At 48.8% G+C, this 25,054-nt stretch overlaps 1 protein-coding gene across 1 annotated transcript; it reads right to left on the bottom strand.

Moving 5' to 3' along the window:
• Nucleotides 1-7,353: 7,353 nt before the first annotated feature.
• LOC149351779 (uncharacterized) lies at nt 7,354-8,820 on the bottom strand. Its single transcript, XM_089575648.1, has 2 exons — nt 7,924-8,820; nt 7,354-7,593 (listed from the first exon to the last, which is right to left on the bottom strand). Exons 1-2 carry the CDS (start codon nt 8,818-8,820, stop codon nt 7,354-7,356), a joined length of 1,137 nt encoding a protein of 378 aa, XP_089431774.1.
• Nucleotides 8,821-25,054: the final 16,234 nt, after the last annotated feature.

Here is a 25,054-nt window from a genome sequence, read left to right as displayed (position 1 = left end):
TCCCACGCTTGATTTTGGCCCGCAGTTAGCTCTGCGGCTTTGCAGTATTCTATGGCCTTATCCAGGGTGAGGTCCTTCTCCTGTAGAAGGCGCGTCCGGAGCTTCTTGTCTGCCGTTCCACACACCAACTGGCCTCGAACCATTGATTCTTCCAGATCTCCGAAGTTACAGCTCTGAGCTTTCATCTGAACATCGCGTAAGAACTGTTCGAACGGCTCATCATCTCGTTGCTGTCGAGTTCTAAAAATGTAGCGCTCGTAGGTCTCGTTACTCTTTGGCGTGCAATACTCTTCAAACTTTTGTACAATAGGGACGTAGTCCTCACGCTCTCCGGATGACAGTTTAAACGTGTTAAATACATCAATCGCTTCCTGACCTGCCACATGAAGGAAGACTGCATCATTTTGTGCACTCGTGCGCTCTGTCGCTGATGAACTTGCCTTGAAGCACAGATCCATCCTCTGCCTGAATTTCTTCCAGTTTTCCGCCGGCGCTTCGGAGAGCAGTAGGGGACCAGGGGGCGGTAGTCCTTCCATTGCGCTGGCTCAGTCGAAGCGGGAATGGGCGTGATAACAAACTTCTGACACCATGTGTCGTTCAAGATAACATGCAACGCAGACAATGCCTGTCGTCAAAGTGGGCGGTAAATTTTTCTGGGGAAGAGTACGGCTCCTTTTCACTTTTCAAAACGAGGCCCTTGAACGGCCAGATTCAGCACCGCTGCTATTGTGCGAGTTGTCTTAGCAGTAAAAGCCCGGCTCAGTGGAGCCGTTTGATTCCTAACGGACAACATGAGGGCAGCGTCCATTTCATGAAAGCTTACCCACTAGTCATTTTGTGGGTCCAGGGCATTGACGAGGCGCTGGAATAACATTTTAACAGTTAGGCACCACCCCATAAGAGGCACGGGGGTGCGGGACGGGAGAGGAGGATGTCGTTGAAGACGGAGAGCTGCATGCGCGAAGCGGGAGACGCCGGCTCTCGGGTCCTGGGAAAAGGGATGGTATCAACCAAAGCAACAGTCACTGAGATTGGCACACTATCAAGAGGGAGCAGCTTGCCCCCCTCTGGTGAACAGAGAACTGTAAAGCAAGGTGCCGGCACGTGAGGTCAGGTTGCCCACCTAGCCCGACCTCTGTAGAGTGGTCAGAAAACGTTCCGAGGATTCCCGCCCATGCGCCTCGGAAAGCCGGTCGCGCCATCTCGCGACACCCGGGGGCGCGGCGGCGCGTAACTGAATGGCGATGAAAAATAAAAACGAATGTCATGTCATGCAGAACAGTTACAAGCAAGCATTCACGCTGAGGTGTTAAATACTTCTTAAAGTTTCCTTAAGTAGAGTTACGTCAGTGTGGCTTAAATATTGCGTTGCCCTGCGCGGTGAGACATAATCGCATGAAGCCTATAACGAGGTCGCGAAAAAAAAAACACTTGACCTCACTTCATCGCTCACGGCTGCCCTGATTTTCTATATATCTGGTAGCACTCGGAGTTTTAGGTAGAGAAATGTGCCACCTTTTAATAGATTTAAATTATTTTAGTTTTGAAAGAGGCAAAATTTATCCCTGGCAATTTTTCTGTTCATAGTGCATCTTGAACATCGGAAAGAAACGCGTAGCGCCCTCTCTCGGTGTGTTTGGCTAGGAGCCCGGCTACTCTTAGGTTGGTTGCTTTAGGGAGATTGAGTAATGCAGTATGAATGTGTTAATGGTTGTGTTAGTTCGGGGCGTGGGAGCCCCGCATGCGAGGAACCTCTCAACACAGTTGCTGGGTGGAGACTGGGGGTTTATTGCAGTAGAGGGAGAGAGAGGGAGAGAGAGAGAGAGAGCGAGTGTACAAGAAAGCACTTCCGCTGCTGTGGGAGCGTGGATGGTCACGGGATGGTGCCAGTCAGGGGGAATGGGGGAATGCTTTAGTCGACGGGGCTGTAGGGATCAGATGTCGTCGGGGAAGACGCCTGCTGGCTTTTGTGGGAGCGGCCGGCCCGCGCTTGTTTCTTGGAAGCGGCCGGCAAGTATGCGCGGAGGAGGCAAGGGCTGCTGGAGCTGCCTTGCGTCTCTTGGTCGACGAACACGACATCCCTTCCTCCTTAGTTGTGGTCACCGTATCGGTCGGGTGGGCGCCGTTCACGCTGGGGTCTTAGCGCTTGCTGTTGCGTGGACCCGTCGGGTTGGTCTCCGCAAGGTTGCGTCGCACGGTCGTCCAGACTGGCCGCCGGTTCTCCATGTTCGGAGGGGGGCGCTGTAGACAGATCGAGCGCAGGCGAAGTTTCCGCTGGCAGCGTGATCACGTACGGAGCCGGCACAGTGTATTGTTCACTTGCTGCGGTCCGTTCGTCCGATGGTCTGGCGGCGGATCATCCGTCGGGTAGGCTGCTGCACCTGGCTTAATGTGATCCAGGTGCCGACGAACCGTTCCGTTTTTAGACTTGATTAGCCAAGATCGATGTCCGAGCCTCTTCAATACGGTTCCTTCAATCCAAGCAGGGCTTCCTGTGAAGTTGCGGATAAAGACCGGTTGTCCTACGTGCACTCCTCTCGGCGAATTAGCCACTCTGTGGTCAGAGGTCGCTTTCTCAGCAGGTCGTGGCTGAATGCGTGTGAGTGCCGTTGTAAGCTCGCGACCGAACATGAGTGCGACTGGCGTTCTGCCCGTCGTCGCTGAAATTGTTGTGTGCTACTTGAGCAGCAATCGAGCCAGTCTGCACGCGAATGTTCCAAACTGGTCCTTGGCCAAAGTCTGCTTCGTCTCGAAAATCATTCTTTCGGCTTGCCCATTAGTGGCTGGATGATAGGGCGCACTCGTAATGTGCGTCACCCCGTTCTTCTTTAGGAAATTTTCCATTTCCTTAGAAACAAAGGACGGGCCGTTGTCCGTTACCAGCCTTTCGGGAAGGCCGAACGTCGCGAACAGGCTTCGCAGTTCCTCGATCAAAGTCGGTGACTGTATGTTTCGCATGCAGCGCACTTCGAGCCACTTGCTGTACGCGTCGACAACAATTAGTAGCATCCTTCCCTCCACGGGGCCCGCGAAGTCAGCGTGGATTGTGTGCCATGGTGCTGTCGCGCGCTTCCAATCGGGAGGTGGTGCCTTGGGTGGCGCTCTTTGATGCTGGCAGCAAGCCGCACACCTTTTGACCAGGTTCTCGATGTCTTTGTCGACACCGGGCCACCAGAAATAGCTTCGAGCGCATGCCTTCATAGCAACTATGCCCCTGTGACCAGAGTGTGCCGCGCCGAGCACGTCTTTCCTCGCTTTCGCCGGAACGACCAGTCTGATACCTCTAAGAAGGCAACCTTCTTGTAGCGAAAGTTCAGGTCCAAGCTTAGTGAACGCCGAAAATTCCTGCTTTGGCAACCTGTGCAGCTCTCCAATAGCGACAGCTCTCACTACGCGGGATAGTAACGGGTCTTCCTGGGTCATTTCCGCGAGTTGACGTGGGGACAATTCGAAGCTTGGCATGGAAGCCAGCATGAGCACATCTCCAAGTGGGCATGGTTCATCTACCTGGGCGGGCAGTGGCAGCCTGCTGAGTGCGTCAGCATTTTGGTGCAGGCGTCCAGGCCTGTACACGAAATCGTAGTCGTACGTGGCTAGCTTTAAACACCATCGGGTCATCCTAGGTGAGAGCACCTGAGGTAACTGTTTCTTTTCTCCCATGATGCCCAGGAGCGGTTGGGGATCCGTTAATACGGTCACGTGCCGGCCAGCGATATACTGGTGAAAGTGGCTCACTCCATAAACCACCGCGAGACCCTCCTTGTCCAGCTGGGAGTAGCTTTAGAGCGAAAGCTTTACTACTCGCACTTTCAGCCTTTGGCGTGGCGCGGCGGTGCCACCACCACCGCCGCCTAACGCCTGCGCTCTCCGCTAGGAGCGCAACAGGTGCTTTGTGACGACACGCCGAAGAGAAGGCCGACCGACTCGCGCCGTCGCAAGCCACGGCGTGGCCTCCGCGATCGAAGCGCGCTTTTAAGGCGGAAGCCTTTAATGCCTCATCGTTGTAAGCAGGAGCTGTCGACAGAAATGTCACGCTTTTCAATTGGTCGAGACGGTCGTGACGTCACAGTGCGCGAATTTCAAACGGGGCCAATTGTACTTTGGCTACTAACCATGCAACCAATTAAAGGGATCGTTTAGTGATGCTCCATGTAAGTTTGACTGAGTTTAATTAATTCCCTACTTAGCCAATTAGTCAAACCTTTCTAGTCAGACCAGATAAATAAATAAAACCCAGTAAGAAATTTGCCGAGCTTGGGAATCGAACACCAGTCTCCGGAGTGCGAGTCGAGCACGCTACCACTCCGCCATGTCAGCTCGATGGTTTGGAATGAACAAAGGTGCGTCTAGTGAATACGATGTCTTCGTTCACTCCCATCTTCCTCCCTTCCCGTTACGGCGAGGTTTATACTCCGTTTCATACATAGCTGTCAACGCAGCCAAGGCTGCGGCTCCTGTTCGCGCTCCTCGTCCGTATCGTAATGTAGTGCGTCGAAAGTGAAAAGAGTAATGAACTCAAAATTAAAGTAAATGCTGGTTGATATTGCAGTATAATGATAATGGTGTTTTATTTTGCAAAAAGATTGCGTTTTCTTTAATGTTCTTCAAAACAGAGTGCCTTAGTTTTCTGGGTTTTTTTCCGGCTCCTCCTGTATCAGGTTTTCGCAGCTAGGCCGGCCGGCGATGTCGTCTACTTTCGTCTTTCGGTTTCCGAGTATGCGAAAATGGCACCGCTGTCTCCTACTCGCTTTTTTTCTTCGCCCACTGCGGCTTCAAAAACATCTCCTGCTCGCCTGTTCTCCAAGCAGGTTATTGTCAACGTTTACTCTAGCGTAACGAAGCGCTTCCCGGAGAAGAATGTGCGTGAAGTTCTCGAAACTGTGGGCGAGATGACCGAGGTGAGCCCTCGGACAGTTGCGAGGTTCAAGAAGGAAGGTCTCGCTACTGGAATAAGATCACCGCAAAAACGACCTAGAAGGGTCATCATATCTAGCTCTCGCAGTGTTAAATATGACAGCTTTGCAGTCAACGCCATCCGACTCAAGTTACATCGTATGTATGCCGTACACTACGCTGCCTTTTCTCTTCGAGACAAGTAAACAGCGCTGTGTTTTTCAAAGTAGGTATTAGAGTTTGACAGTTTCGAGTTTCTACCTAATGAATATTTTAAGAAAAATAAAAAAAATGATAAAAAAACCACCCGAGCCGGGAGTCGAACCCAGGCCCTTTGTAAAATGCACACACAGGCGCGCGCTTCGTACCACTCAGCCACGACGCGAGGCGGACGGATACATTTTGCTTGTTTTTTGCAGCGGACTACTTTCGTACCTTTGGCAGCGTTGACAGCTATGTATGAAATGGAGTATAGGTGTCCACCGAGATATGAGAGACAGATACATTTCCTTTCCTCAAAAACCAATTCACCGACGAGCAAGGCGTATTTGTCCGCGTTTCAGATTGACCCAAGTTGTCGTGACGTCACCGCGCGCGAAATTTGACGGGTGTCCACCGAAATATGTGAGACAGTTACTGCGCAACTTCCTTTCGGTTTGGTTTGGTTTGGTTTATGAGGTTTAACGTCCCAAAGCGACTAAGGCTATGAGAGACGCCGTAGTGGAGGGCTCCGGAAATTTCGACCACCTGGGGTTCTTTAACGTGCACTGACATCGCACAGTACACGGGCCTCGAATATCTCCTCCAAAGAAATTCAACCGCCGCGACCGGGATCGAACCCACGTCCAACTTCCTTTCCTCAAATACAATTTTCGACTAGTGTCTACTGAGATATGTGAGACAGTTAATGCGTAATTTCCTTTCCTCAAATACAATTTTCATTTTGTTCATTACGGCCCCTCTTTCTTCTTTCACTCACACTTCCTCCCTTCCTGTGCGGTGCGGCTCAGGTGTCCACCTAGATGACAGAGAATTACAGACCATTTCCTTTCCTCAAAAAGCGTTGCGTTCGAAGGGCAACGCACACAGACTGGTGGCGTTTTTTGGACTCCGTGGCAGCGCTACAACACGCTGTCGCGTTCCACTCCTAAAGGCGAAGCTTAAGCGTCATTAATTGGCAGTTAATTAATGTACCAAGAAAATGTGCAGTGAACAATCGCGTAGCAGAATGCAGCACTGAGGCTTTCGCCTTTCAACTTGGATTTACCAGGACACTTACCATGAGTGCCAAGCATGCCGTTGTAGCCCGTGCAGGAACAGCAGTTCTACAGTCTGCATTAACATCACCAGCAACCAAGTATATCCTCACAGCGCAGCGATTATAGTTTCACAACTAGTTGTACATAGAATAGCCAAGTGATCACCACAGCAGCACCAAGGTATACAACAAGTTTCACACAAGCACCACAACAGCACGACTATCATGTGAGCGAGGGCGTAGCCATGGCTATTGCTTTCGCGATTTCCCGGCTTAACCAAGTTGAGCCACAGCCATTTTTCTCCGCGCTTCCCAAAGTTCGCGACGCGAAAGCAATGGGAGCCTCTCTGCCGGACGCATCTTTCTGAGCGAGAATTGCGCCGACGCCATATGGTGACGCATCCACGGACAGAAGGAGAGGCTTTGTCTCGTCATAATGCGCAAGCGCTGTTGAAGATCGGATCAACCTCTTGAGCGGATCGAACGCAGCTTGGTGCTTTTTCTCCCAAGCCCAGGGCCTGCTCTTCTCCAGGAGCTTGTATAGATCTGCGGCAACCGTAGCTCTGTTCTCCAAAAACCGATCATAAAATGCTAGGAGCCCTAGGAACGCCTGCAGAGAGGTCTTGTCAGTCGGTTTCGGCGCGTGAAGGATTGCCTCGACCTTTTCCTTGGTCGTGTGGACACCCTTAGCGTCAATCTTGTGTCCTAGAAACTCGACTTAGTTTATGCCGAAGCGGCATTTCTCTTGCTTGAGGCGCAACCCTTTCTCGCTTAGCCTCGATAGCCTCGACAGGACTTGGTCCAGACGTTGCGCATGCTCTGTAGTGTCGTTCCCACTCACAATAATATCGTCAAGGTAAACACTCACCCCTGGAATTCCTGCTAGTGTTGTCTCCATCATACGCTGGAAGATGGCTGGCGCAGCAGATATTCCGAAAGGCAGCCGGTTCACCCTAAACAATCCCTTGGTGGTGTTGACGGTGAGCAATGCGGCTGTCTCGTCGTCGACCTTGAGCTGCTGATAGGCCTAGTAGAGGTCAAGCGTTGAGAAGGCGGTGCGCCACGCAACTTTGCGAATACCTCTGCGGTTGTAGGTAGCGGGTACGCCGTCTTCTTGACCACTGCGTTTACCGTGCTCCTGTAGTGGCCGCAAACGCGAAATGTGCCGTCCCTTTTGCGCACCCACACTAAAGGTGTGGCCATCACGGCTGAGTCGGCTCCAGGATGCCTTGCTTTTGCAGACGGTCGAGCTCTTCCTCCATTGGCTCTTGGTAGGCTAGAGGTACTGCACGTGCCTTACAGAACTCTGCCTTTGCGCCTTCTTCCAAGTCCAAATGAACTAAAGGTTCCACGTAGCCATCGATGTCTTGCTTGAATACATCAGGATGGCGTGCGAGAACCTCCTGGAGCTTTTCACTTAGCTCAGCTACCTGGTTAATTCCCTGCACGCAGATGTGCAGTGCCGAAAACCAGTCACGTCCTAGCAAGTTGCAGCCAGTTCCTTTCATCACCAGCAGTGGTAGCACACATTCCTTTGATTTAAATCGCACACGAACTTGTGCCGATCCGAGCGTGCGAAGTTCCTTTCCCGACCAAGTGCGTAAGTCAAGGGGTTCTCTCGAAAGCTGCGGGGCGTTTGTTGGCCATGTTTGGTGGTAAACAGCCTCGCTGATCAGAGAACATTATGCACCCGTGTCGACTTCGAACGTTAGGTGCCTTCCCTCGACTTCAACGTCAACAAGGTATTTGGGGCAGGGTTTTCGCCCACTTACTACGTGAAGCTCGTAGCATGGATCGCTGTGCGTAGTGTCGTTGCTCGTGGACTGAGCGTTCACACCGTGCGTTCCTTGCCTGGTGTTGGACTTGTCTCCCTTGCTTTTCTTCTTCTGAGTGATGCAAGCGTTCTCGATGTAACCCTTCTTGGAACAAAAGCGGCATTGCGCCGTCCTGAACTTGCAGGTAGCAGCCTCGTGCCAGCCGTCACATCGATAGCAACGCCGTTGCTGCGGTGTGTTTTGCATTCCTTTGTGGGTTGAGAAGTCTTGTGCACTACTGCGGACCTCGTCGCTCCCTTGAGTCCTCGCTGCTGCCTTGACGCACTTTCTGATGACAGTGCCAGGTCCAAATAACGTTGAAACGTCAAGTCTTTCTCCGCGAACAGTCTGTTGGAGCAGCTCGTCGCGGATCCCGCACACGAACCTGTCGCGAAGCATGACGTCCTGTGGCAGCATAATGGGGTTCGTTACGACGGCTGTATGGCTTTCTGTCGGAGGCGTCGATGTTGCAGACGTTGTTGTTAGCACCCCAAAGTTGCAATCGGATGTCAAACCTCTGAGGGCTGCGACGTAGCTGCTGATCGATTCCTTCGGCGGTTGGTCACGTCGCTGGAAAACGTACCGGCTGTACAGCTCAGATGGTCTGGGATCGAAGTGCTTCTGGAGAAGTGTGACCAGATCTTCATAGCTGACTTCTCCAGGAGTCTTCGGTGCGACCAGCGCGCAGGCAGTCTCGAAGGTGTCGGCTCCGCATAGCGTCAGGAGGAGCGCGCGCTTCTTTGCTTCGTCGGAGACATCATTTGCCACGAAGTAGAACGAGAGGCGCTGAATCCACGATGACCAATTCTTGCCGTTAAAAGGCTCGATGCCACCGTGTAGTCCTCCAGTAGCCATCGGTGACACCTCGAACTGCGTGCGTTCTAAATCCCATCCTCGTCGCCAGTGTTAAAATGGTTGTGTTAGTTCGGGGCGTGGGAGCCCCGCATGCGAGGGTGGAGACTGGAGCTTTATTACAACAGAGGGAGAGAGAGAGAGCGAGTGTACAAGAAAGCACTTCCGCTGCTGTGGGAGCGCGGATGGTCACGGCATGGTGCCAGTCAGGGGAAATGGGGGAATGCGTTGGTCGACGGGGCTGTAGGGACCAGATGTCGTCGGGGAAGACGCCTGCGGGCTTTTGTGGGAGCGGCCGGCCCGCGCTTGTTTCTTGGAAACGGCCGGCGAGTATGCGCGGAGGAGGCAAGGACTGCTGGAGCGGCCTTGCGTCTCTTGGTCGACGAACACGACAGAATGCGTTATTTTATCAAAAGTGCCCCCATCGGAAGGAGGCACATGTGCCGCTACAAGAAAGCGTGCGCCCTGTATGGGTATACGTATAGTATCGCAACGTGTAATTCGAGGACGCTCATACTTCGAGCTCACTCACCGATACTTGTAACAGTTATATGGTGGTGGTAAAACTTTATTTCCCACAGTAGGGGTCCTGAAGGACACTCGGCTAGGCGCCAGGGTAATAGTTATATATATTGGCTACTTTTTATTACTTGCTCCGTGCATCTCAAATGAAGAAATCGCGTATTAATCGCTATATTTTAACGGTCTATAGCAGTGAGCTCCACGAAAGTTTCGGCGATGTTGAAGTAAGTGTACCTCTCCAGTCTCTTTATTGAATATAATGCAATTTCTGTAGGGGTACAAGCCCCAATCAGGCCGAATTCGTTTGGCTTCCTGCTGTACTCCGGTCAACTGTACATATATAGATGCAAAAAAATTCAGGGGGGGGGGGGGGGGGGGGGGGGCGATTGGGGCACTTTGTTCACCTAAAGTGCGCTGAGGCAAAAGCCTTAAGCGCAGTGTTGCTGCTTGTGTCACTGATGTGTGGTTAAGACGTTAAGCTTCGCCTGTAAGAGTGGAACACGACAGCGTCTTGCAACGCTGCCAGGGAGACCACAGAACGCCATCGCTGTCCGGCTCTACGCCTTGTTCGACGGTAAATTGGTTTTTGAGGAAAGGAAATGTATCTGCCTCCCATATCTCGGTGTACATCTGAACCTCGCCGTAAGGGAAGGGAGGAAGGTGGGGGTGAACGAAGACACCATATTCACGAGTCGCGCCTTTGTTCATTCCAAACCATCGAGCTGGCATGGCGGAGTGGTTAGCGTGATCGTCTCGCACTCCGGAGATTCTGGTTCAATTCCCCAACTCGACCAATTTTCTACTCGGTTTTATTTATTTATCTGGTCCTACTAGAAAGGTCAGTTAGGCTAATTTGTTAACTAACTAATTAACTAAACTCATTGCTACTTACTCGGAGCGTCACTATATCATCCCTTCAATTGGTCGCATGGTTACTAGCCAAAGTACAATTGGGCCCGTTTGAAATTCGCGCGCAGTGACGTCATGACAATTTCGACCAATCTGAAACGCGGTCATATTTGCTAACACGTTTTCGTCACGACAGTATGAGGCATTAAAGGCTTTCGCCTTAATTAGCTTGAATGTTACACGTCCTGCAGGATTCTATGCGGCAAACCTTATGCTCCCTTTCGAGATGGTTTCACTAACTCATTGTGCGCATTAGGTAATTTGTCCAGTGTAACAATTTATCGTTTAGTAATTCACAGCATTTCTTCCTAGGTACCGCAGCGGTGGACCAGTCTTTGAGCATCAGCCTCGTATGCGGGAGGTGCGGGGTTCGATCCCCAGCGCCGCCGGGCACCCACCGGTTATACAATGGGTACAAGCTTCCCCTGGCCAGGTTCTCGGCTTATTCAGGGAGAAATGCTTGGTAAATGGGTCTTTGATCCCCAACTTCAGCAAATGAAAATACCTTGTGCCATGGCGCTCTTTGGCCACAGATGCCCTTCCGCCATAAAATTCACTATCATCATCAGCACTTCTTCTAGGTTGTGAAAGTGCCTCCAATTATTCGATCGCTCTCCGTCGCTAAGGGCATTGCCATTGCTGTAAGCGCTTCTAATTTCCGGAATCATGTCAAAGGTGTATGTAAACTATGATGCAATAAGGAAGAGTTTATAGAACGGCATGCTGTGAACTATTCTGACAACTTTGCAATCTGCTCTGCAGGAAGCTACGCCTTTTCCCAAAGCAGCAATCCAGAGGCAAACCCTAGTTAAATGTTATCGATTATGATCGCCATTTAAGTGATAAATAAACGCCAACCAGCTAAGTTCTTGTAGGATAACACGACGTTTCAAAACTCGCTCAGTTTCTGCTTTAAGGCGACAGATGGGCGCTTCATTCCGGGCATTTGCGCAACGTGCCGCTCGCCCTGTCCATTAGCGACAGGACGCTAGCACGCGGCCTAGAAAATGCAGTGAATTTACACGTGTATACTTGTGTATAACAATGTCTAGGTACTAGCTAGCGACCGGCGCGAACTTGTTACTTTTTGTATTTTGGAAATGGTTTTCCAAATTTCCCCTGTATTTTCTGCCGGTCGCTTTCCTCCGAACTTTTCATCGCTAACCTCTCCCTGTGACTTTCATTCCACCGGCTGCAGCTCTGGTGGTTAATTTTTGTATTTTTCGTCAGTAAACCATGACTACTACTTTTTCAAGGCGCGACTGCGGGCGAGTTGCAGAGGCTTTTTTAAGCCCACATCAGGTCGACTGCAGGGTCACGGAACATAAACCGTGGATGCAAGAAAAAGGAGCGGTTCTCATGGGACAATTAACACTCTCCTGCGTCATGAGTCAAGTAGCAGCCTTCTGCGAAGTTTCCCCTGTCTCCATCACAATGACTCCGTCGAAGTCACTCCTGTGGTGACATGCCTGGAAAGTACGGCCACAGCGTTTCTGTTTATTTTTCTGACATAAGCTTTGTGCTGCTTCACCCTTTCCGTCATATTGTTGGTGTGTCGAACATAGTCGCCAAGTATTCGAATCAGTGGTTTTGCATGCCACGCCTTGCATCTTTTCTGTAAGTTGACGGGTCTTTGGGACGGTGGGGGAGGCGCCCTATAATGGTGTCGGCTTGTACCAAGTTTCCACCACTTCCTTTCCGAGGATGCTGGCCAAGGTTTCGCTAACTCCTTGGTACTTTGTACGGATTGCATACGCGTTTTTATCCCTGGCGTGTCCTTAGCCTCGGCGCACAATTGTTTTCGTTGCCTTTTTTTTTCGATTTCGGATATGTATTTCCTAGGGATGTTTTCTTTTCTTGAGGAGATTTAAGGGTGCAAGGGCAGCCTTTAACCAAAAAGCGCCATGGAACAGTGCGTTCTTCTACACAAAGTTAGGCGAAACACTTTTTTTCGAAGCACTTCACCTACGAGAAAACAAGCACCAGGCCATGAGAAAATTTGTACGTTGCATAAAACTAACTATATGCGACGGCAAATCTCATGAAAATGGATACACGTTTAAACAGTGTAATTCTATCATTTACACGCCTAGCAAGCTAACGCCGTAATACTGCATGGATGCAGGAAACGCATGCTGTGTGCCAGCAGTCTGGGTAACAGGCAGAGCGTTAAACTGCCCTCGGAAGTGGCGCGATGTATATTGTCTTTGTCCGTTTCGGAAAAATCAAACGAACACGGTGACTAGTTGCGGTTATAGGTAGATATGAAATACCGTAAATTGGCCGCATGCACTACTGCATGTATCCGCTCACCATACGAGATCAGCCTATACGGTCGGACCCATACGACTGCAACCTCTTTGAGCAAAAATTAAAACAAATTGAAAACAAATCCGCGATGCCATGTTCTCACTAATGCTTGTGCGGCCGGCAGTTTGTTCATTAACCGTTTGCTTGGCGGGTACAGCATGTGATAACATCTGTCCTGCTATAATCAATCTTTCCTCTGCGTCTTCAAGTACGCTCGTTGTACTTTAGGCGGTGCGGCCAGGTAGTTATCATAATATCTTTAATGCCCACAAGGCAGGTATCCAAGACTCTCCCCCCCCCCCCCCCCCCCCCGCGCCAGCAGAAAAGGTACTTTAGGCTTCTCTAGAAAAACAAATTACTGCCTACGTGCCTGCTGCCCGCACTGATTTATGTATCATCACGTGTTCATGTTGCATCTGGGCTTCAAGCTTGTGACATGTGTTTCTGATTAGACGATATGACAATGGTCTGCAGAAATTAGTTCCTGACAAAAAATGCCAATAACGGATGTGGAAATAATTTTCGTAAATTAAAAAAAATATTCGTACTATCTAGAATGTGTGCTGCACGCAATTAGGGACAAAACTGGGCGTTTATACTAGCTCAATTTCCCAAGACTCAAAGTAATGTGTTTGCGTGACTGTCAAGTTTCTTAGGTTCCATTTTTCATTTGATTCACTCTTCACTTAACGGCTTTCCAGGCTCTTAAGTGTTCATTCTTCACACTTTAGAGAAGTTATCGATGATGTTGTTAATGAGAGCAACTACCAGGCTCTTACGGCGCCACTGTCTGGTTATCGCAGCAACAAGCTTGTCTTTATCAGCCACTTAGCATTCTCCTTGTTTCGATGTTTTGAACGGCTTTTGGAACTTTTAGGTATTTCTTGTATGGTTTGCAGACTTGCATTATTAGTGCGAGATTACTGTTCCGGTGCGTAAACACCGAACATGATCTTGCTATGTATGTGAGTTTGTACCAGGAATATAGCAACGGCGACATAGCAAACGCAGCAACACAGCAAAGCTATAACATAGTAAAGTAAATAAATAAACAAATAAACAAAAAAAATATTGGCGCGACTAAGTTTGGAACCCGCGGTGGCGCGAACAGACCAGACTCGCTGGCCTTTGCAGGAGAGCACTATGGTCTCGCCGCAGCCGATCACGCCTCGTGCTAAACTGCAACACGCTCTCGCGCTGTGCATTGCCCGTCGTCGTCTCCAACAACTTTCATCTGTGCGCAAGTCACGAAAGGAAAGGAAACAGGTACATGGCGTTGGTGTCTACGTGCAAAAACCTGCTTTCGCACTATATTTCGTGGTCAGCGATGCTCAACCGCAACCAAATTTTCCGACGATGACGCCATGCGTACAACGCCCTAGCCACGGTCCGGCTTCTTTTCTTTCACCCCAGCAAAGAAGGGAGCGAGTAGGAGAGCCGCATAATCAGCGCGCCTTAAATACGCTGGGTGAGAAAAGAAGAAAGAGAATAGCAGCCGGGGCTCTTAGAAGCTGTGTGTAAGGGGAGTACGCACAAAGTGAGCAATGGGTGAAGCTTACTGACATCTTTCTGCCAAGCAACGAAGAACGAATGTAAGAGAAGAAGAAGGAGCTCAACTTCATGCGGCGTGTGGTGACGGATTTGTGAACTAGGGGCGCATGATCCAGAATCCTGGCCTTGTTTTCCGATCAGTAGATAGGCTAGGAGGGTGCAAATATAGTTTCATGTGTAGTGTAGCCCACACGGGCGGTGAATTTGGGAAAGCCGACGAAGTCCCCGGAATGCGAGTCTCGCCTACAATACGAAAGACTGACGCATGGACTTCCTGGACGCTTGGATTTCGTCGCCTTTCCCAAACTCACCGCCCGTGTCTGCTACACTACACAGGAAACTATATTTGCACCTTCCTTGACTAGGTCTTTCAGATGCTACAGACAAAACTGAGATAAGACTCCTTCCTACACATGGATGCGACGCTAGAGATAAGAGAATTGAGAAGATAAAATAAGCGCTACGATTCTATCACAACTATCGCTTGTCGATCGGCTGCCCGGCGCAAGCTGTTGAGCAACAGCGGCAACTTTACGCTTCCCTGTGCCCTAAAATCGAGCGTTGGTCAACATTCATTTGTTAAAGTCGGTCAGCCCGTGCGTGGTGCACGTGTGTTGGTGCGTCGGTCATCGAGGAGGAACTCAAGGGATTGATGGTTTAAAACAAGTCTTTGCTTAAAGGCAGGGAGAAACACACAAAAGCCAAAAACGAACAGAAAGAGTAGCTGAAAGAACTATAGAGAACACGAAACGCGACAAGCAGGAGACGGACAATAAAAAATAAGCCTATCCAACTATAGCGAACAACAATAAGGCGTACAGCGCTTTAAAGTTACGAATATACAACGTTACCTAGGCAGGAAAAGGAAAAAAGTCCGGCGGAGAGTTCACATACGGGGCCCGAGGTGATGACTCCGGTTCGGGTGGCTGTCGATGCGGTGATGGCTCGAAGGCGGCGGGCTTTGTGCGATGGAACACGTGCCTCAGCGCGGCTATTCGGCCCTCCACGACCGCAGACACATCACCCAACCTGTTTAGGTTCCTGTCTCCTGTCGACTGTCCTCAGCTAACTGCAACCCGGACCGGCGGGCAGCCAGCACACTTTTTCTATTCCGCCCATCATCGGGACGCTTTTCTCAATGCGGCGACGAGGGGGCAAAGGGTACGCAGTAACCCGGCAGGGTTGCCAGGTCCTTGTGGAAGAAAAGCGCAAAAAATTTCTGAAAAGTAGTAAAAAAAGTCACCAACTGGGACAAACATTTCATTTAGTAGTCAAACAAGTCGCCAAGGTACGAGAAAGCATACTGAACCGGAGTACCCGGGTTCGAACTCGACCGCGGCGGCCGCGTTTCGATAGAGGCAAAACGCAAAAGGCCCCCGTGTGCTGTCGGATGACAGTGCACGTTAAAGATCCCAGGTGGTCGAAATTGTTCCGGAGCCCTACACTACGGCATCTATTCCTTCCTTTATTTCAGTCCCTCCTTTATCCCTTCCCTCACGGCGCGGTTCAGGTGTCCACCCAGATATGTTAGACGAGTGAATACCACCACCAGGTCTGCCGCATAGAATCCCGCAGTTCTTGCAACATTCAATTGAAGCTTATTGGCATCTATATATGTGCAGATGACGGTACAGTAAGAAGCCAAACGAATTTTGCTTGATTGGGCTTGTATCCCGTAGAGAAATGACTTCAACGCATCCGTGCTGCATTTTTACCACTTCGCCGAAACTTTCGAGGAGCTCACTGGTATTAAGCATTAAAATGTAGCAATTAATACGCAATTTTAATACGCGATTAAAAGGGCGCCACGGGTTTCTTGCGATCCTGAGGATGCATGATGAATAGAAAAATAGCCAGGGAAAAATAGCCAGTCGGTGTCGTGCCCAGGGGGGCACGACACCGACTGTTGCACGATGTTCACCCCGGTATTGGCCTTCCAGGTGCTGTCGTACTGGCTCTCTGCTGGTACGCGCCGTGGCCTGGACCCCTGCCCATCACCTACACTGCACTTCCCGGATTCTTCAGTTCCGTGGATGCCTGAACAGTCATCTGCTGTATCAACCGGACCTGACCGCCCATATTTGGCGCCGCTCGACGCCTTCGCCTGGAAACCACCGCCATCGACTACGTCATCAATCACATGGCCAGAGGCAACAGTATTTAATCTGCGGCACAACGTCAGCTCGGCGGGGCACGACACCGACTGTTGCACGATGTTCACCCCGGTATTGGCCTTCCAGGTGCTGTCGTACTGGCTCTCTGCTGGTACGCGCCGTGGCCTGGACCCCTGCCCATCACCTACACTGCACTTCCCGGATTCTTCAGCTCCGTGGATGCCTGAACAGTCATCTGCTGTATCAACCGGACCTGACCGCCCATATTTGGCGCCGCTCGACGCCTTCGCCTGGAAACCACCGCCATCGACTACGTCATCAATCACATGGCCAGAGGCAACAGTATTTAATCTGCGGCACAACGTCAGCTCGGCGGGGCACGACACCGACTGTTGCACGATGTTCACCCCGGTATTGGCCTTCCAGGTTAGTTACCTAGACTACGCTAAGGAGACTCGTAGTAGCGATCGTTGTCTTTTCGCGGTGTCGTGCCCCTACGACTTGAAATGGCGCACTGCGCTGCGTGTGTTATGTGACATACTTGCCTTTGATTTGCTATCTGAGCTAATGCTGCTGCTTTCGGGAGATGTTGAACTTAATCCTGGCCCCGGACCAACCAACCTTTCCGATGTTTTAGATGCTCTTAAGCGGCTAGAAGAACACCATGCAGCCATGCGTGCCGACCTTGATCAATTGAAAACAACCCAAATCAGCCATGAAACACAACTAACTGCACTTTCAAACCGAGTAGCAGTGCTCGAATTAGACGAGCGTAAAACAGTATCACCATCAAAACAGGTAGAGACTAGCCAGATTAGGCAGGACATCGCTGAACTAAAAGCCGCCAACATAGACGCGAAGAACAGAATGCGCCGAAACAACCTGCTCTTTTTCGGCTTAGATGATAGCGACAAAGAATCGTGGACTGAATCGGAGGAAAAAGTTATTGCGCTGTGCAAAGAAAAACTAGATTTGAATCTAGAGCCAAGCGCAATAGAACGCGCCCACCGCATTGGTCAATTCTCAACGGAAAAAAAACGGCCAATAATAGTTAAAATGAATCACTACAAGGGAAAAGAAAGCGTGCTTGCATGTGGTCGTAAATTGAAAGAAACACCTTACGTTATCCGAGAAGACTTCGAATTCGCCACTCGACTCGCTCGCTCGAAATTAGTTCAATTCATTAAGCCCCGAGGGTGTAGCTTTAAACTTCGATACGATAAACTTATCGTTGGCGAGAAATGTTACACCTACAATCATGCCTCTGATACCATAACAGAAACAGATACGAACACCAAGCCCGCGGCAAAGATAAATGGAGCACAGGACAACACACAGCAGGCCTCAGAGCAAGTCAAGTGACACTCTACTGAACTGCATGAACCGATTCCGCCAAGCAATCGTCATTCACCCGCACTCATCAACATCGCTTTTACTAATATACGGAGTGTTCTACCCAAACGCCATCAGGTTCACAGTTTCATTGAAGTCACAGACGCCGATATGGTCATACTCACAGAAACTTGGCTGCACCCAGAGATAGAAGACCACGAATTGTTCCCTTCAGACTTCCATTTCACCACATACCGCAAAGATCGCACTAACCGAAAAGGGGGAGGAGTTCTAATAGCCGTTCGTAACACTCTGCAGTCCTCGCTTATCCGGCATGATAATAACCTAGAAATGATCTGGGTATGCCTTCACAACGCCTCCGAAAAGCTAGTGTTCGGTGTCTGCTATAGACCTCCAGACAGTCACGTATCATTCCCCGATTCCCTACGCCATGAATTAACGATTATTAGGAATGAGTATACTAAGGCACCCATATTTCTGTTTGGTGATTTCAATTACCCACAAATTAACTGGTCATTGCTCTCGACACTAAGTTCAACACCTGCAAACGAACAGAAACTTTTTCTAGAACTAACTCTTGACTTTAACCTTCAGCAAGTGATAACAAGTCCAACGAGAGGAGACAACATCCTTGATCTTTTGCTCACAAGTCACCCGGACGACGTAAAATCTATTACTGTCCTTCGTGGATTAAGCGACCACAACCTTGTTCACATCTCCATGACACTGCCTTTAAAAAAGAAATCACCAACCAGCAAACTGATAAAAGACTACAAAAGGGCTGATTTTGATGCTATGAACAATGATCTTGCAAAATTTTTCGACAACTTTCGTTGCACTTATCTAAATCGCACATCTAACTCAAACTGGAATTTGTACAAAGACACCCTACTACATTTGGAAAGTAAGCACGTTCCAACACTACTTATTAAATCAGATACCAAGAATCCATGGTTTAACAAACGCCTGAAGTCTCTCCTTGGCAAAAAGAAGCGCCTGTATCGAACAGCAAAACTTCAAAATAGTCACTTAGCATGGGAAAAATATCGCTTGTGCGCCCAACAGTATACCACAGAACTGACAAGTGCTAAAGATAAATTTTACTCTCAAGATTTACTATCAATCCTTCACTCTAACCCCAACAAATTCTGGCGCATGCTATCTAATAAACCACAAGATCGCCATGTACAACTTCTAGATGCTGATGGAGAACCAATCAAAAGCGATGACTGTGCGACCGCGCTCAACAATTACTTTACGTCAGTTTTTTCCGCTGCTAACATTACTGCTAATGAGCACATTCCAGAAATCTCACTCTCAGAAATGCCTAAAATCGAAATTAACCCTGATGGTGTATCAAAGCTTATTGCCTCACTGAAAATATCTACATCTGCCGGCTGCGATCAAATTAACAGTAAGCTACTAAAAAATACCATTTCATTGTCTAGCCAGGTACTGCATCTAATTTTTGCGCAATCCTTAGATACCGGGGTTGTCCCCGACGATTGGAAAAAAGCTCAAATTACACCCATATTTAAAGCGGATGACCGCACGTGCCCTAACAACTATCGTCCCATTTCCCTCACTAGTATACCGTCTAAACTACTTGAGCACATTATTTTTTCCAATCTTATGACCCACCTAGAATCAATGAACTTTTTCTATCCGAATCAACACGGCTTCCGCAAGCAGCTGTCATGTGAGACCCAGCTCGCCGAATTCACCCACGACATTCTACAATACTTAGATAACCTTGTCCAGATCGACGCTATCTTTCTCGACTTTTCAAAAGCATTTGATCGTGTTTCCCATAATCTTCTTCTTTTTAAGTTGTCATCGCTCGGCATTCCACAAACTTTGCTCTCCTGGCTAGAGCACTTCCTTAAAGGACGTAAGCAGTTCACCTGTGTTAATAACTGTCGCTCAGCTTTTACCGACGTAACATCCGGCGTACCTCAAGGTGCAGGCTTATCACCTCTTTTATTCCTCATCTACATCAATGACCTACCGATCAACATAAAATCCACGCTACGTTTATTCGCAGATGACTGCGTAATTTACAGCCCCATCCACGGCGCTAGCGCCATTGCCGCTCTTCAACAGGATCTAACCACTATCTCAGCGTGGTGTGACAAATGGCACATGCCTCTTAATCTAAATAAATGCCAATCCATATCATTCTCCCGCAAAAACACACTTATTGATAGCACTTACAACATAAAATCGGTCGCCGTCACCAGAACATCATCTTATAAATACCTAGGAGTACACATCACATCATCGCTGTCATGGACAACACACATTCAGACCATCTGTTCCAAAGCATCACGCACACTTGGTTTTCTCCGGCGCAATCTAAAATCTGCATCACCTGAAGTAAAAAAGTTGGCATATATAACATTCGTACGTCCTAAATTGGAGTACGCGTCATCTGTCTGGCATCCATCACAATCGTATCTCATCTCAGACCTTGAAGCCATTCAAAATCGCGCCGCCCGTTTCATTACATCGCAGTACTCAAGAAATACCAGCGTAACATTACTAAAACGATCCCTCGGCCTTCAAACACTAGCAACTCGCCGTGTTATTTCCCGTCTATGCCTCTTTCACTCTTTCTTTTATCGCTCACCAAGACATTTGTTGCTGCAGCCACCCCCACGTACGTCATCCCGCCTAAACCACAGTAACCCAATCGCACGCATTAAAACCCGCACCTCCGCAATGAGCAGTTCATTTTTTCCCGACGCCATAGTGCTCTGGAATGGCCTTCCCGACAACATCATAACATGCTCCGATCGCCGCCTTTTCCGCGAGAAACTGGCTAATCACTTCTCATAAACATATTCATACTGCGACACCGAAGTGCCAACTGTTCCTTGTTTTCTTTTTGTATGTTTATTTCTTGCTTTTAGTTTGTATATTATTGTACTCTTTTTGTACCCCGTGTATTTTTCCCCCTTTCTTTTTTTTTTTGTGTGTGTGTTCTCTGCCACTACCCTCCAACCTGTATGTACGCCCCCCCTTATGTAATGCCTTCGGGCCTTTAAGGGACAAATAAATGAAATGAAATGAAATATTTTTGCCTCTTTCAACAGTAAATTACTTTATATCTATCAAAAGATGGGCCATTTCGGTACCTAAAACTCCGAGTGCCAGCAGATATATTGTAAATGAGGGCAGCGATGAGTTATCAAGTAAGGACAAGGGGGTTTTTTTTCGCGACCTTGTCATAGGCTTCCTGCGACCATATCTCACCGCGCAGGGCAACGCAATATTTAAACCACACTGATGAAACTGTACGGAAAGAAACTTTAAGAAGTATTTAACAGCTCAGCGTGAATGCTCGCTTGTAACTGTTATGCGTGACGAGATATTGGTTTTTATTTTTCATTGCCATTCAATTACCCGCCGCCACGCCGCCGGAATCCGCCAGGTGGCGCGACCGGCTTTCCGAGGCGCATGGTCGGGAATCCTGGGGACGAAGAGTCGGCCAGCAGTCTGGTTAACAGGCACAGCGTAAACTGTCGTCGTAAGTGGCGCGATGCATATTGTTTTTATCCGTTTCGGAAAAATCAAACGAACATGGTGACTGAGGTTACGCGTAGATGTGAAATACCGTAAATTAGCCGCATGTACTGTTGCACGTATCCGCTCACCATACGAGATCAGCCTATAATGACGGACCCATATGACTGCAGCCTCTTTGAGGAAGAATTAAAAGAAAGTGAAAACTAATCCGCAATGCCATGTTCTCACTAATGCTTATACAGCCGCTAGTCTGTTCATTAACCGTTTGGTTGGCGGGTACATCATGTGATAACATCTGTCCTGCTGTAATCAGTCTTTCCTCTGCATCTTGAGGTAAGCTCGTTGTACTTTAGGCGGTGCGGGCATGGCATTATTATTATTTTTTTATATGCCCACAAGGCAGGTATCCAAGACACATCCCGCCAGCAAAAAAGTTACTTTTGGCCCCTCTCGAAAAACAAATTACCGCCTACGTGCCTGATTCCCGCACTAATTTATGTACCTTGAGGTGTTCATGCTGTAACTTTTGGTTTTCGATTTCGTTTGTTTCTTCTTCCGTCTTCCGTGCCATGTCTGACATTTCTTTATTGTGTTAGCTGCCTTTACAGGATGAAAGGGCTGTGAAATCTAGTGAGTGTTCATATATGCACCACTTCTGAAATGTGCTGGTTTGCAAGGAAAACCTACAAATCTAAATATGAGTTGGCTTAGAAGGCCTGGAAATGCGTGACATGTAAGAGCGCAGGCTCGCGGTCTAGCCGCAGTGATGATGACATTGATGTAAGCTTAGTTCTTGCGTAAATCAACGAAAAACTTGAGCAGCTGCCAGCTCTAGTTGAAAAAGTAAACAACATGGAACAGGCAGTTCAGTTTCTGTCGTAAAAATTTGATGAATTTCAAGAAGAGATTGCTAATAGAGATACTGAAATCAAAGGGTTAAGAAAAAGAGTGACAGAACTGGAGGAAAGAGAGACAGTGCATGCAGCCGTTGAGTTCGAACTTCAACGCTAGGTGAATGACCTTGAGTTCCGAAGTAGGCGACTGATCCTTGAAGTCCATGGAATACCTGTTGTGGAGGGTGAGAAACTGATATGCTGTCTAAATGAGGTAGCTAACATGCTCCAGATACCTCAGCTTGAAGAGGCTGACGTTGCAGCCATGCATCGACTGCCCGCTAGGCAAGACAACCTGCCGGGAATTCTTGTCCGTTTCACACAGCAGGGAAGCAGAGACACGTGGCTTAAGAAAAAAAAAAACGCCCTGAGGAATGAAACCCCTGCAATTTTCTTTCAAGAAATCTTGACTCGGCATAACAGGGAGCTTCTACGGTCGGTAAAGGAGGCAGCAAAAGAAAAAGGTTATAAGGTTTTTTGGTATGTGAACGGTAAGGTCCATGGTAAAACAGCGCGGAAAAAACACAATCAGGCCGAATTCGTTTGGCTTCCTGCTGTACTCCGGTCAACTGTACATATATAGATGCAAAAAAAATCCAGGGGGGGGGGGGGGGGGGGGGGATTGGGGCACTTTGTTCACTTAAAGTGCGGTGAGGCAAAAGCCTTAAGCGCAGTGTTGCTGCTCGTGTCACTGATGTGTGGTTAAGACGTTAAGCTTCGCCTGTAAGAGTGGAACACGACAGCGTCTTGCAACGCTGCCAGGGAGACCACAGAACGCCATCGCTGTCCGGCTCTACGCCTTGTTCGACGGTAAATTGGTTTTTGAGGAAAGGAAATGTATCTGCCTCCCATATCTCGGTGTACATCTGAACCTCGCCGTAAGGGAAGGGAGGAAGGTGGGGGTGAACGAAGACACCATATTCACGAGTCGCGCCTTTGTTCATTCCAAACCATCGAGCTGGCATGGCGGAGTGGTTAGCGTGATCGTCTCGCATTCCGGAGAATCTGGTTCAATTCCCCAACTCGACCAATTTTCTACTCGGTTTTATTTATTTATCTGGTCCTACTAGAAAGGTCAGTTAGGCTAATTGGTTAACTAACTAATTAACTAAACTCATTGCCACTTACTCGGAGCGTCACTATATCATCCCTTTAATTGGTCGCATGGTTACTAGCCAAAGTACAATTGGGCCCGTTTGAAATTCGCGCGCAGTGACGTCATGACAATTTCGACCAATCTGAAACGCGGTCATATTTGCTAACACGTTTTCGTCACGACAGTATGAGGCATTAAAGGCTTTCGCCTTAATTAGCTTGAATGTTACACGTCCTGCAGGATTCTATGCGGCAAACCTTATGCTCCCTTTCGAGATGGTTTCACTAACTCATTGTGCGCATTAGGTAATTTGTCCAGTGTAACAATTTATCGTTTGGTAATTCACAGCATTTCTTCCTAGGTACCGCAGCGGTGGACCAGTCTTTGAGCATCAGCCTCGTATGCGGGAGGTGCGGGGTTCGATCCCCAGCGCCGCCGGGCACCCACCGGTTATACAATGGGTACAAGCTTCCCCTGGCCAGGTTCTCGGCTTATTCAGGGAGAAATGCTTGGTAAATGGGTCTTTGATCCCCAACTTCAGCAAATGGAAATACCTTGTGCCATGGCGCTCTTTGGCCACAGATGCCCTTCCGCCATAAAATTCACTATCATCATCAGCACTTCTTCTAGGTTGTGAAAGTGCCTCCAATTATTCGATCGCTCTCCGTCGCTAAGGGCATTGCCATTGCTGTAAGCGCTGCTAATTTCCGGAATCATGTCAAAGGTGTATGTAAACTATGATGCAATAAGGAAGAGTTTATAGAACGGCATGCTGTGAACTATTCTGACAACTTTGCAATCTGCTCTGCAGGAAGCTACGCCTTTTCCCAAAGCAGCAATCCAGAGGCAAACCCTAGTTAAATGTTATCGATTATGATCGCCATTTAAGTGATAAATAAACGCCAACCAGCTAAGTTCTTGTAGGATAACACGACGTTTCAAAACTCGCTCAGTTTCTGCTTTAAGGCGACAGATGGGCGCTTCATTCCGGGCATTTGCGCAACGTGCCGCTCGCCCTGTCCATTAGCGACAGGACGCTACGTGCACGCGGCCTAGAAAATGCAGTGAATTTACACGTGTATGCTTGTGTATAACAATGTCTAGGTACTAGCTAGCGACCGGCGCGAACTTGTTACTTTTTGTATTTTGGAAATGGTTTTCCAAATTTCCCCTGTATTTTCTGCCGGTCGCTTTCCTCCGAACTTTTCATCGCTAACCTCTCCCTGTGACTTTCATTCCACCGGCTGCAGCTCTGGTGGTTAATTTTTGTATTTTTCGTCAGTAAACCATGACTACTACTTTTTCAAGGCGCGACTGCGGGCGAGTTGCAGAGGCTTTTTTAAGCCCACATCAGGTCGACTGCAGGGTCACGGAACATAAACCGTGGATGCAAGAAAAAGGAGCGGTTCTCATGGGACAATTAACACTCTCCTGCGTCATGAGTCAAGTAGCAGCCTTCTGCGAAGTTTCCCCTGTCTCCATCACAATGACTCCGTCGAAGTCACTCCTGTGGTGACATGCCTGGAAAGTACGGCCACAGCGCTTCTGTTTATTTTTCTGACATAAGCTTTGTGCTGCTTCACCCTTTCCGTCATATTGTTGGTGTGTCGAACATAGTCGCCAAGTATTCGAATCAGCGGTTTTGCATGCCACGCCTTGCATCTTTTCTGTAAGTTGACGGGTCTTTGGGACGGTGGGGGAGGCGCCCTATAATGGTGTCGGCTTGTACCAAGTTTCCACCACTTCCTTTCCGAGGATGCTGGCCAAGGTTTCGCTAACTCCTTGGTACTTTGTACGGATTGCATACGCGTTTTTATCCCTGGCGTGTCCTTAGCCTCGGCGCACAACTGTTTTCGTTGCCTTTTTTTTCGATTTCGGATATGTATTTCCTAGGGATGTTTTCTTTTCTTGAGGAGATTTAAGGGTGCAAGGGCAGCCTTTAACCAAAAAGCGCCATGGAA

Source organism: Amblyomma mixtum, chromosome 3 (genome assembly GCF_055824585.1).
Source record: "Amblyomma mixtum isolate Tamu chromosome 3, ASM5582458v1, whole genome shotgun sequence".
In the NCBI taxonomy this organism is placed as follows: Eukaryota; Metazoa; Arthropoda; class Arachnida; order Ixodida; family Ixodidae; genus Amblyomma; species Amblyomma mixtum.
Note: the sequence above shows the minus strand (reverse complement) of the source record. Positions and strands in the feature narration are given on the sequence as shown.

Coding starts and splice junctions, on each gene's coding strand:
- LOC149351779 (XM_089575648.1), bottom strand. CDS start 8,820: ATGGCTACTGGAGGACTACACGGTGGCATCGAGCCTTTTAACGGCAAG. Junction 7,594..7,923: donor CATGCTACGAGCTTCACGTA/GTAAGTGGGCGA, acceptor ATCTGCGTGCAG/GGAATTAACCAGGTAGCTGA.